Here is a 13,340-nt window from a genome sequence, read left to right on the forward strand (position 1 = left end):
CATCTGAATTTATATTTTTACGCAAATTATGCACGTTTTGAATTTCCTATTTTTGTGTATACTGTATTTGTGATTCATGCCGACAATACAGTACGTACTGTACAGTATAAAAAAGCAAACGTGAACACATGATAAATCAAAATAGGCCTCCAGTATAACGGTATAATCGACAGTATGAAAAAATACTGTACTGTAATAATAATAAAATAAATAATAATAGTTAAAATATTAATTATTAAATAAAAATAATAGTACACAAAATAATAATACGCAATAAATAAAACTTTTTTTTTTCAAACCGCATAATAAATTTAGTTTAATCCTTTATCCAAGTGTGAGCAAACTAGGTTTGCGCCTGAAAGTATCTTCAGGACTGGGGTAAGGTGGTACAACACCAGGACACTCCTTACAAATGTGGAGCAAGCTACCAACACTCCTATCTCAGTATCTCCCATAATGCAAAACACATCTCCTTGCGGATATGTCTAATGTTATGCATTAAGGGAAGGGCCACAATCCAGACTAGTTTCGATCTTTATTGAGGTCTCTTCAATGGGAGCCAGGTCCAAGTGGAGATACCAGGTAGAAGCATTAGCAGGTCATCTCTACCTATAGGAGTTGCCAAATGGTGTGCCACCCTTTTTTTTAATAAATTACTCTGGATTTAGAGAGAGATGTTGAAAGTTTATTTTTCACTTAGTTAGAGTATTATAATAAATTTAGTTTAATCCTTGGATAAAGGATTAAACTAAATTTATTATACTCTAACCAAGTGAAAAATAAACTTTCAACATTTTCAAACCGCAGTTCGAATTACTGGAGGGTTCGGACTAAAGAGGTTTGGATTAGCGAGATACTACTGTATGTACAGCTACAAAACTGTTTCAGATGATATAGCAGTTAGCGTTTAGGAATATGAGATGATTTTTAGAGAATTTTCAGGAGCAGCACTGAAGTGGAATACCAATTACTGATTGTAGCTGTTTGAGATTTTTTAAAAAGTTAATAGCTGTTCAGAGTAAATGTCCGGAGCTAAATAAAAAATCTGATTTCATGAATGCTGAGAACAGCGGTATCCAGAGAGTTCATCGAAAAGGCAATTAATCGAATGGACAATCCGTTGATAATGCAATTCGTCGAAAAAATAATTCAACGAAAATTTTAACTTTTCGAAAATCTTATGATAAAAGTGATCCATTTAGAACAAATACTGAACTGTGCATAGTGAGAAAGCAATGCTACTTTAATAGGGAATAATTATAGTACAATATTGTTTCTTATTGTCTTTTTTGTCCGATAACTATTTCATGTCTGTTCATGGGACGAATTTGCCTGTTTCCGGGAGGAAAATCCCAGCCTACGCAGCCTCCATTATTATTCTTGTTACTAGTAGTAATATGCAACTTCAATACAGCAATTATTATGGGATGAATAAAAGTTTCAAATAGCGAATCTGATTCAGATTCGCTATTTGAAACTTTTACAAGAAAATGTCGAACCGTTCCAGTTTTCAGTTCAGCTATATTCTTGACAACAAAGAAATAACGTTTCCAAATTATGTATTACAATGACTCTCTGACTTAGCGGAAAGAGTAGAAGTTGTCGGTACAAGAAGCTGTCTGCACGGTTCAGTTTTTGTTCTAAATAGATCACTTTTATCATAACATTTTTGAAAAACGTTTCCAAATAATATTAGCAATTCCGCTTTGGCTGGATCAATTTAATGAAATTTTAGTTAAACTTGATGGTGATTTTTTTTTTTTTCCACTTCGGCGATGCAAAATTATATAAATTAAATGGATATTAAAACCAACATCATTTCAAAGCCGAATACAGAAACTATAAAAATTTTGAGCGAAAATTGACCAGAGCTTTCGGGAATACACTCGCCGCCATACTACGAGTTGCCCTAGCCGAATCTTATAGGAAGCACGAACACTCAAAGTGCCTGTATGTTCACCTCCTATTGGTCCATTTTGATAAGGTTTCACTGGTCTGACAGCTGTTTCAAACTCATCGGTTTTCGTCAGAGACACTGACGTAAACTAAAGGCCTCTAAAAATTAGGCCATCCTCCAGAACACTCCCTACGAGTGACCGAAAGATCGTCCAACTCAGTGACAGGCTCACCCTACCACTGAGCAGAACCACTCATATTCCAGAGAAAAGCATCCACCGACACTTTCCCCAGAGACTCAAATCGCTCTCTCAAGGCAAACCTCCCGAAATCTAAGCCCTCACCGGGAGCTAATTTTAAGTAAAGCCCATCTCTAAAAATTAGGGCGATACCCCAGACCACTCCCTAAGTCTGACCGAAAGATCGTTCAACTCACATTTGGTTCTACTTAGTGACAGGCTCACCCTACCACTGAGCAGAACCGCTCATATTCCAGGGAAAAGCACCCACCAACAAGGCTCCCCCCCCATGGGCCATGCCAGAAAACACTTTCCCTGGAGACTCAAAATGCTCTCTCAGCGCATACCCCCCGAAATTCCTCACCTGGAACTAGATTCAGAAGAAACCTAAGAGAGGAAAAACTCACAGCACTAAGGAATTTTACATTAATGGCTTTAGGGGGTGAAGCAAGATGCTTTTCATATTCCCGCTATCTGTTACATGTACAGTGAGGGAAAGATTTTGTGAGCAGTTTGCTCTCCCTGAATGGGCATGGAGATTATGTACGCCACAGGAAATTAAAATGCCCTTTGGTCTTTTATGTTTAAATATATCTGTTGCGTCGTAGGCTACAGCTTGCTGAACTAAATTGTTGGGTGTATGGACGTTTTTAGGAAAAACTTTGTTGCTGAAGATTGTAGGAAAGAGAAAGTATATGGAATATTTGTATGTCGATGAAGTTTCTTGGTTCTGACGAACCAAGTTCATGGAGCGTTTAGAACCATTCGTAAGCACTTATTTTGTACACGTTGCAGTGTGAGGATATTAGTGTTGGAGGTATGGTTCCAGGCTGGGGAAACGTAAATGACTATGAGACGAATCAGCAGCTGGTATAAAAGCAATCTGATTTTGATGTTTAGCTTGCTGTTCCTGTTGATTAGGGGGTAGATCTTGGCAGTGGCTTCAGATGCCTTTGCACACGTAGTCTTGATGTGCTGGTTAAAAGTTAATTTTTTGTCGAGCACGACACCAAGGTATTTTGTTTCTGTCTGCCAAGGGATTTTAGTATTGAATAATAAGACGTCTCCTGCAGGAGATATCGATCTTTTCGTGAAGAGAATGGCTGAGCTCTTTTGGGGATTTACTTGTAGTCTCCATTTGGAGAACCATTTCTCTAACTTTAGAAGGTTTTCTTGAAGCTTTATAGTAACAAGGTGTGGCTAATAATACTATATCGTCCTCATATAGGGCCAGGATGGATGACAATGGGTTGTGCAAAATGTCTGACATGTATGTAGAGAACTAATGAAGCCAGTAGGGATCCCTATGTTACTCTTGCCAAGATATCGCGCTGGGATGAAGTAGTACCATTTATCTTGACTTCATGCTTCTATTCTGTAGATATGATCTAACTAGGTGTACCATTTTCAGTGAGATACTGGCTGAGATAGGTTTATGTAGCCATCCGAAGTGCCAAATTTTGTCAAATGCTTTGGATTAATCAAGAAAAACAGCCCCAGTGTATTGATGCCAGTTGTAGCTGATGGTAATATATTCAACTATTCTGGGGATTTGTTGGGTAGTACTATGGTTTTGCCGAAAACCAAATTGTTCTTTAGTTAGGAAGGATGTTTAGTTCATTTAATGAAACTTGAAGTCGTGAGAGGATGACTTTCTCTGCAACCTTACCCAGGTTGGAGATGACTGGACGATAATTTTGAGGCAGGTGTGGGGTCCTTGCCGGGCTTATGTATAGGGATTACATCAGCCTGTTTCCAAGTGGTATGAAAATAGTGAAATCTTAAGATTGCATTTATGATTATGGTCAGGTGTACTACAGCTTTTCAGGACAGCAGCTTGATCACTTTATTTGGGATGCCATTTGGACCAGGAGCTTTTTTGTTCTTTAAATTTTTTATGATATATATTTCGGCAGGTGATGTGGGTGCAATATGGTCAACACCGGTATCGTGGTGGGGGGTTAATGAGTGTCTGACGTCTGTGTGAACAAGGCCCTGGTCAGAACGTATAGGGGGAAGGGCCTTTGTTTCTGATATTCCTCAGTAGTCTCCAGATAGAATGATCAGTAGATGAGATAGAAGCTAACTTTTCTTCCCATAGTTGATCTCTGTAAGCTTTGAGTGTATCTCTCACAGCCCCATTTAGTCTGTTAAGAACTGTTGCGCGAGTATTTTGAAAGCTTTTCATTGCTCTATTTTTTCCCTTATCAAGTTCATAATGTCTTCAGGAAGACGACCAAACTTGGGGACAGATTTGTAGGAGGTGGCTGCGATTATAGTGGAGTTAATTTGTTGGGTGAGGCTTGTGACTGCGGTTTCAACATCTTCTTTTGAACTTATATGAGGAACAGGTCCAATGTAATCCCGGAGTACTTTTGACAATTTTTCCCATGATGTAAATGAATGAGAGGGAGGAGACAGATATTCTTGTTTTCCCAGCTGTAGCAGAATTGGGTTATGATCAGATGACAACTCGTTCAATGATTTTAGGCTGTACTGAAGTTTAATATTTTGCAAGATAGCTATATCCAGGATGTTAGTAGCGCCAAACGTTCTGGAGTTGGTTCGGTGGTGCCTGCAACAACAGCATAGTTTGATCCTATGTAGTTGGAAAGGATGCAGCCATTCTTGTTGGTGGTTCTACAATTCCAGGGGACTCTCTAACGCCTGAGATGGCATTTAGATCAGAGTGCAGTAGAGTTTTTAAGGGTGGGTTGTAAGCTGAGTAGATTTTCAGTCTACCAGCCGAGCTAGTGAATACTTCCACGCCTGTGACCTCAAGGTTAGTGGTTGGAGGGTTTTTTACAGAATAGTGTTTGATATAATTTTTAATGAAGATGGCAGTGCCGCCGCCTCTATAATTTAGCCTGTCTGTTCTGTATAGTAGATATCCCCTTATTTTGGGGCTGTCCGAGGGGCTTAAATGTGTCTCGCTTATTAGAATAACATCTGGCTGATATCTATGAGTAGTCTTGGAACTCTAAAATTTTGTTTCTGAGGCCATTTGCATTCCATGCAACGATCTGAAGAGAGGCTGGAATTAGTTTGTTTCTATTCATCTATAAGTGCTATGAGGATGGGCTGTGTTCCTTGTAGAAATCTTTCAGTGGAGGTTGCTGAAGTGTTTGACATGCTGAAGTCTTGTAGCATGTGTGCTAGAGAGGCAGTAATAATAGCGGTCAGGTTTGTAGGTGCTGTTTGCTGATTATTTTCTGGTGTTGACATGTTTGAACGTGTCTAGTCTAGCTGACCCTGCACGTAGCGCAAGCCAAGGCAACTCGTGGCATGGTCAGCTAGACTTGCAAAACTTGCAGACGCAAATTTGACTACCTTGTCTGTTTCTTACTTGGGAAATGGAGTAAAAAACCAGGTTTATATTTAAAATAGCTTGGGATCTTTAACATATATTATACCCAAGGTAAAAAAACTTTCTACATCTATCTCTCATCCTGATATTTTTATTTAATAAGGTCAAAGCACCTTATGGTAACTTGTTTTGGTAAAATATTTATAAGCTCTGTATTACTTAAAACTTTGTGTTTCTTAGCCTGGCTCCCACTGACGAGACCTCAATAAAGATCGAAACCTGTCTGGGTGGTGGCCCTTGCCTTTAATACATAGCATCATACATCTCCTCCAGGAGATGTGCTTTGCATTAAGGGTAAATATTAAGAGTAGTAATTAGAGTTTATACTCCCTTTACCACGAGTTGCCTTGACTTGCACTACGTGCAGGGTCAGCTAGACTTGTAAAACTTGCAGTCGCAAACTTGACTGCCTTGTCTGTTTGCTTACTTGGGAAATGGAGTAAAAAACCAGGTTTATATTTAAAATAGCTTAGTATCTTTAACATATATAACAGCTTTGACAAACTCGACAAAAATCAAAATTTTGTATTCCTTGTTATTCTTTTAATAGCATGTAGTAAAAATTAGGGCTAGTTCTAAGAAGAGAATACGGGTATACTTTAAGAGGCAGCGAATTTTGCCTTCAGTATTTAATAATTTCTGAAATCGAAATTCGCTCACAGTATTATAAGGGAATTTATTTTCTGAGCATGTTAGTAAGTGTTTTGGATTTACGGCTGAAGCAACTCATGCTCTGGAGATCAGCGTTATTTGTTATTTGCATGTGTTCTTATGGCTGGTTTGTGGGTTGAAATCCCTGAGTTTCTGGGTGAAAAACCCAGAAAAAACCGTATGAGACAGTTAACTTATATATATATATATATATATATATATATATTCAACCCACAAACCAGCCATAAAAACAAATAACAGCCATCTGGAGATCAAATAACATTGATATCCAGAGCATGAGTTGCTTCAGCCGTAAATCCAAAACACTTACTAACATGCTCAGAAAAAAATTCCCTTATAATATTGTGAGCGAATTTCGATTTCAGAAATTATTAAATACTGAAGGCAAAATTCGCTGCCTCTTAAAGTATATCCGTATTCTCTTCTTAGAGCTAGCTATTAAAAGAATAACAAGGAATACAAAAGTTTGATTTTTGTCATGTTTGCCAAAGCTGTTTTCATGAAGCGTATGATAACTGGTCGTCATTTGTATTGTGACATATCTGACATGAAAATAATGACAACGCTCCCAATCTTTTATAATGCTATGATGTTAAGATTAGGAAGGGTCTGACAGGAGAAGTGCTATTGTTTGCGACGATACGAAGATAGGCGGGCAATCAGGGATCCTATTGATATCCAAAACTTATAAAATGATTTCAGTAGGCTAGAAATTTTGGCAAATGAAAATGGCTATCAGTTTAAAGATATGCACTTTGGTGTGATGAGATTTTCAGCGGCATATTATATTGGCAGGGTTATGCTACAAGAAACTGATAATTCTAGGAATCTTGGCGTAATGATGGATAGGAATTTGAAGTTCAAAGGTCATATAGCAAAAGTTGCAAATACGACTTAGAAGATAATTGCGATGTTGAAGTGAACCTTGACATGTAAGGACAAGGAAGTCATTTTGCCTTTTTATAAAGCCTTCATAGGACCGCACCTGTGAGCAGATTTGGTCTTCCGTGTTCCAAGGGGATAAAAAAACTGTGGATATGGTGCAAAGAAGAGTTACGAAGATTATATCTGGATTATGGGATTTAGATTATGAGGACAGATTATAAGGATTACAGACTCTGGTTAACAGGAGAAAGGGAGGTGATATGATAGAGGTTATAAACTTCTGAATGGGTGGTATAGGATATAGTCTGATGAAATTTTCATTATATGGAAGCTGGGGAGAAAACATGAGGACATCCATGGAAGTTAAATTTGTTCGTAGTCAAGAAAGGAGTAACAGCTAGGTTTTTTCTCTCAAAGAGCGGTTAGTGGAATAGTTTGCCTTTAGGGGAAATGAATACATCTAGTGTGATGAATTTAAAGGAAGGTATGACAGCTGGTTTGGGTGATTTATAGCCTTTCTTGATGAATCCTTGACTCCCAGGGGGGGGGTCTCAGATAATAATAATAATATATGGCCTGCACAAGGTATTGTGCAGACCAAATATCAGCACATCAGCAAGGTTGTAATGCCTGTCTAATTAAGCCAGGTATTGCAATTGCCTTGCAACCCTACGAAAGCCTCTAAGAGTAACTGATCTCAAAATAACATAATACTAGTAATTTAATTCGTAAAGGCGTTAGTTTATTTGTTTTCGTACCTCGCAATCTTTTTAAATATCTGTGTAATTATTTAATCTAATTTATACTCTATTTAATTATGCAATATAATTTAAAATCTATATAATGATATAGAATTAGGTTTTGTTATGAATGTCATGAATATTCTTCTGTACATTAAAAGTAGTCATGATAAAAGAATAGCTAGATGTATTAGATCTCTCTCTCTCTCTTCGTAGTCCTAAATCAAATTTGTTCCCGTTATTCGAGAAATAAGCAGAATACAATAGCAATTCCTACTCGGTATTATGGTGTTACTTCGTCACTTGGATTTCAAACTTAGTCTGAGAAAGAAAAAGATTACTCGCAATTGAGAGACAGCGTATAGAAGAGAAGGTGAACAAACTTTTATTCGGTGATTTAATTCATTATGACACCCCTCAACAAAGCAACTATCATCTGCGATATTATTATTATATGACACCTCCAGGGAGTCCAAAGACGCATCGAGGGAGAGTGTGCCAACAGCATCGAACGATTGAATCCCTTCCAACTACTAACCGCGCTCAAACTTCCTTAACTTTTTGTGTGGGCCATTAGTAGCAGAGGCTCTACCAATCGACCAACCTTTGCTGGCAATCATTTGTGAAACTCCACTATTTAGTGTCCAAGAAAAAACAGTTTCTCTTGCATATTTTTTTAAATACTACCATTATTGGTTATAAATCGACTGTCTTCTGAATCGAACAAATTATTATTTTAATAACTCATTTTATAGAAGTAAAAAAATCAGTTACTTAAACAAACGCTTTTTTTTTTTTAAGAAAGAATCGTGTCACAGCCAAATTCCTTATATGTGTGGCACCATTTCTCCTCTCCTGCTGTGCCTATTTAAATTTACTGTGGCGCTGCTCTTGCATTGGAAGCACGCTACGAATGAGCGCTGCAGTTCTCGCATCTGTCAGCCAGATTGATTTGGCGCTCAGTGAGGTATTAGAGCTCCACTAGTGCGCGCGCATTTCTAGAGAGAAATTTTAGAGACAAAGTTGAACTGTTTAAATCACGAGGCTACTTTCAGAGCACTGCCAAAGAAAGTTAAAGACCGACCAGTTATAATGGCCACCAGAAAGATTGTGTATCGGCTTCTCTTAGGGGTAACAATGATAATGATACCTCCCAAGGGAGATGCTTCTTTTAATATGTTGGAGTCCAGGTAAGTAAGTCATGATATAAGCGGCTTATATGTTGACAAAAACCTTAACTTACGGTATTTCAATATAGAACCCTACTTCGGTGAGATGGTCATGAGATATAATTTTATTAAAGAAGGAATTTGACTTATTTTAAAATTAGTTTCCTACATCTTTTCCTACAAAATATTCCATGAACTTTTTATTATTTTTGTTGTTATGAATCACACCCACGAAAGACAGATTAGATACGTATCACACATAAGCACTGTTAACGGGTCACTGGGAACTCACATGGAACATGTGAAGAACAAACATGGAACTTTTTTTTTTCTTCAAGCCTAAAACTTTAAGTAGAATGCTGATTCCGCCAGTATGGAATCAGCATTCTACTGGTTCGCGAATATCTTAAAAGTCATCCACTTTTCAGATATTCGCGAACACCTATACAACACTGGAAGTCGAACCAACGGCCTGCAGATTGGACAGTAGAAATTTTATCCGCTTGCCCAAACAGATCTTCTCCACTAGTAACAAATATTAAATTTACTATAATGAAAAGTTCTCCAAAATGACAGTTAAGAATCGTTATTTTGACCTTCTGATCCCTGAGCAGAGACACATATGCATCCTTCTTAAGAGAACGGTTGGACTCCCCATGGACTGAAGACCTACGTAAGTTAGGCCATGCCTTCGGACTTCAGCTTGACACTACCCAAAGGTCGAGGAGATGACAAAGTGTATACAGGTAACCCTCGTATAACGCGGTACTTATACAACGCGGTTTCGATATAACGCGGTCTACAAATTGTAGTAACCCTTGTTGAACGCGGTTTCGATATAAGACGACGGTCTACAAACTGTAGTAATCCTTTATCTTTTCATATATTTTTCAACGCGCGACTTGAAATTCAAATTTTATCTTCGTTAAATTTGCGTCTGCCAGTATCGCGCATGTAGTTATAAGTAGCGAATTTATATTAGGGGAAATATCCTTTAGCACGCATGTACGTCAATTGTTTACCGTATAAAGTATTTATTGTTGAAAATTGTCTTCGTTTTCTGCCAGTAAAGCGCATTAAAAATCATAAGTGTGTTAATCTCAAGCTGAGCACTTTATTTTTTGGTGAGTTACATACAATATGTAATACTGTTTTTTTATGTAAAAAAAAATAAATATTTTTATAGTAATGGCCACTTAGAGCGCTTTTGCGATATACGCGTTTGTTAATAGGGATAAACCCACCCACTGTAAATTGCCAAGGTAACAATTGAACAAGACTGAAGATACATTCGGTTTCGATCAGCACATGAGACTCAACCTTCGCGAACTTCCTCATAAGTGCTGCAATCTCTTCAATAGTGAATTAATTGATGGAGAAATATATTTAAATGATGAGGAACTGGTACAATTAATAGATGACATCGAACCAAATGACGGGGAAAGTTCTGCCAAAGATTCTGATTGTGATGAATCCGTTAAAGAATTCAGTTTAAAGAAATTAGCAATAGGATTGAACTTGGCAAGAAAGTTATTTTATGGATGATTATCTCTCAATGAAGCGCTCCGGAAAATTCACGAGACAATTGGATATTTGTTTAGCTCCGTATTATGAACTCATTAAAAAATTGCAGCATAGTGCAAGGTCTTATTACTGACTTCTTGATAACTAAACCAGCCGAAGTATGCAATGAGAATTATACTAATGATGTCCAAGAGATTTCAAGTGATGACGACGTCCTGTCACTCGTAAATAAAGAACATCTACGAAATGTTAGTTTTGAAGAGAGTGATGTCGATTAAAGTATACACTTTATTTTATTTTGCCTAAAACATTTATGTATTATGTGCAATGAAGTTTACGTACAATTTATAATTTTTTATAATTTTATACTATGCATTTGTTTCATAGTTTATATGTTTTCTTAACTTACACGAATTACCTGAATTAAATAAAAATATATTTTTTGTTGCATTTGTTCATTGTTTATATAATCTTAAAAAAAACGATTTCGGAACTTAATATAACGCGGCATTTTTGTGGAACCTAACATCGGCTTTATACGAGGGTTACCTGTATTTATATTCTCGTGTTCAGCAAGGATTCTCTGTTGTGTGGCTTTTTGGTTACACCGATTTTCTCTCTAAAACTTTCTGGGCTTTTGTTTCGGAAATACTGCAGTTCCTTTACTCACCCCGTATGGTGATTTTCATTAACCGTTATTTGTTATTGAAACTCTCTATATGTATAGCCTACGCTGTCGACTCAAAAACGAAAATTGTTTACCATATATTCTCGGCTTTCACTTGTGATATGCAAAATTATAACTGATTGCTTTTATATTTTTAAGGAGATGATATTTTTAATATATATTTTGTCTTGTAATCCGGTTATAATATAGGTTGCATATAAATCGTGAATTTTTTTTATTCAGAACCTGCATGAAGTTGCAAACGTTGTAACTGAATATGAAAGACTTCTGAATGCTGATATCACTGACATTAGAAAGTGTATGAAAATTATTTATAAAAATAAAACTGCTTTAAGAAGACATCCTCTCTCCAATCAGATAAAACTTGAAGGAGCAAGCTGCAACGAGAAAATATACACAAAGCATACAGGAGAAAGAGGAGTGATATGATTGAAACTTACAAACTTCTGAAACGGTCATACAGGATTTCAATTGATGGAATTTTCAATTTATGGAGGGTGGGGAAAGGACGAGAGGGCATCCTTGGAAGCTGAGAATGAAAGCCGCCAAGAAGGGGGGTGAGGGCTAGATTTTTCTCTCAGAGATGGTGCGTGATTGGAATGGATTGCTTTTGGATGTTGTGAGTGCAAGCAGTGTGAATGAATTCAAAAATAAGTATGATAGGTTGTGTGTAGTATATGGCCTCCCTCGATGAGTCTTTGACTCCAGGGACTCCAGGGTACATCTTAATAATAATAATAATAAAACATCCACTTAGCGAGATTATCTCTTTTTTTATAAAAAAAATTGATCGAGTGGTGAGAAAGTACGTTTGATTCTGTTTTTGTATGAGAGTGTGTCAAAAAAATTTTTTAAATTTTCACCACACTCGTGCGCGCAAAAGTTTGCAAGTGTTTTGAAAAAACAGCAAATTCGTCGACTATCGATGACCTGGAAATAGTATTTTATTCTGATAACTACTGCTATCAACATATTAAAAGGTTTATTAGTACACGCAGATTAGTTTCACTAACATTCATTCCAGATTTATTGATTTAAGGACACCAAATTTGATGAGAAAGCAGTGTGCTCTGAGTAAATGAAAAAAGTCTTCGAGGAAATCTCTGAAATCCGGCTAATTTATTTGTCTTCGTTGTATGCAATAATTATTTGCAAACAAAGTAAAAAGATAAACTATCAGGTTACAGATATGGAGTATAATAAAAAAATAAAATAAAATAAAATATGAAACTGTGTGATCAGTAAAGGAGGAATTTTTTCGAAAACAGTGAACCACCATCGTGGTTGGGCGAATGATTGACGTACACACTCTCCAACAAGCTACGATTCGAATTCTGTAGTGAGCCTGGATATTTTTGATTGCTTTAGATGTAAAATGAATTTGATCGCTGGACGTGAGACCACTGCCTCGCTTTGGAAGCCTAATCTGGCTTAAAAAAGTTCTGTGTTTGATCTCTAGAGCAGGATTTCGGAACTGCAAAAAATTAATTTAAAAAATACCAAAATATAAAAGTATATTTTATTCTTTACAAATAATATAATATTTTAAAAAAATGAAAAATTCGCGTGTATATATATATATATATATATATATATATATATATATATATATATATATATATATATATATATATATATATATATATTTATTTATTTATTTATTAAGGATACCAAGTAATTTTATAAACTTGGTTTTATATATATATATATCAGTGGATGATTAAGACCCTAAAACCACAATGGTGGTTTCAAACTTGGTTTTATATATATATATGTGTGTGTGTGTGTGTGTGTGTGTGTGTGTGTGTGTAACTTTATGCAGAGAGTAAATACAAATAAGCTTTAGTAAGCAGTAGGCAAACAAAAACCAAGATTATTATAAAATTATCCGATGCAAAAATGTTGCACACTGTGACGAAGGCGGATTACTGTTTGGTTTTTAGAGCAGGGTACTGATGTACTATAGGTTTGCAAACTCCCGGGGGTAGGATACATACATTTAAAAAAAAGAAAAGAAAACAAAAGTTAAACTGGGTGACACAAAAGTATGAGAAATTGTAAAGTGATTCATTTCAATTAGTAAGTGGTAGGCACACCAAGATTATGATAAAATTAGCCGACAAAAAATGTTGCATAGTATAAAGAAGGCTGTTCCGAAGA

The 13,340-nt window shown here is 36.4% G+C and overlaps 1 protein-coding gene across 1 annotated transcript in view; it reads left to right on the forward strand.

Annotated features, from left to right (window-relative positions):
* Positions 1-8,748: 8,748 nt before the first annotated feature.
* LOC150094447 (glycine receptor subunit alpha-3-like) overlaps positions 8,749-13,340 on the forward strand; it is a 77,040-nt gene continuing 72,448 nt past the window's right edge. Inside the window, exon 1 of the mRNA XM_090411744.1 lies at positions 8,749-8,989. Within this exon, the coding sequence (XP_090267870.1) occupies positions 8,892-8,989 (98 nt within the window). The 5' untranslated portion in view covers positions 8,749-8,891. The remainder of the gene's footprint in view (positions 8,990-13,340) is intronic.

This window comes from Typopeltis vanoorti, chromosome 22 (assembly GCF_054136105.1).
Source record: "Typopeltis vanoorti isolate ZY-2024b chromosome 22, IOZ_Tvanoo_1.0, whole genome shotgun sequence".
In the NCBI taxonomy this organism is placed as follows: domain Eukaryota; kingdom Metazoa; phylum Arthropoda; class Arachnida; order Uropygi; family Thelyphonidae; genus Typopeltis; species Typopeltis vanoorti.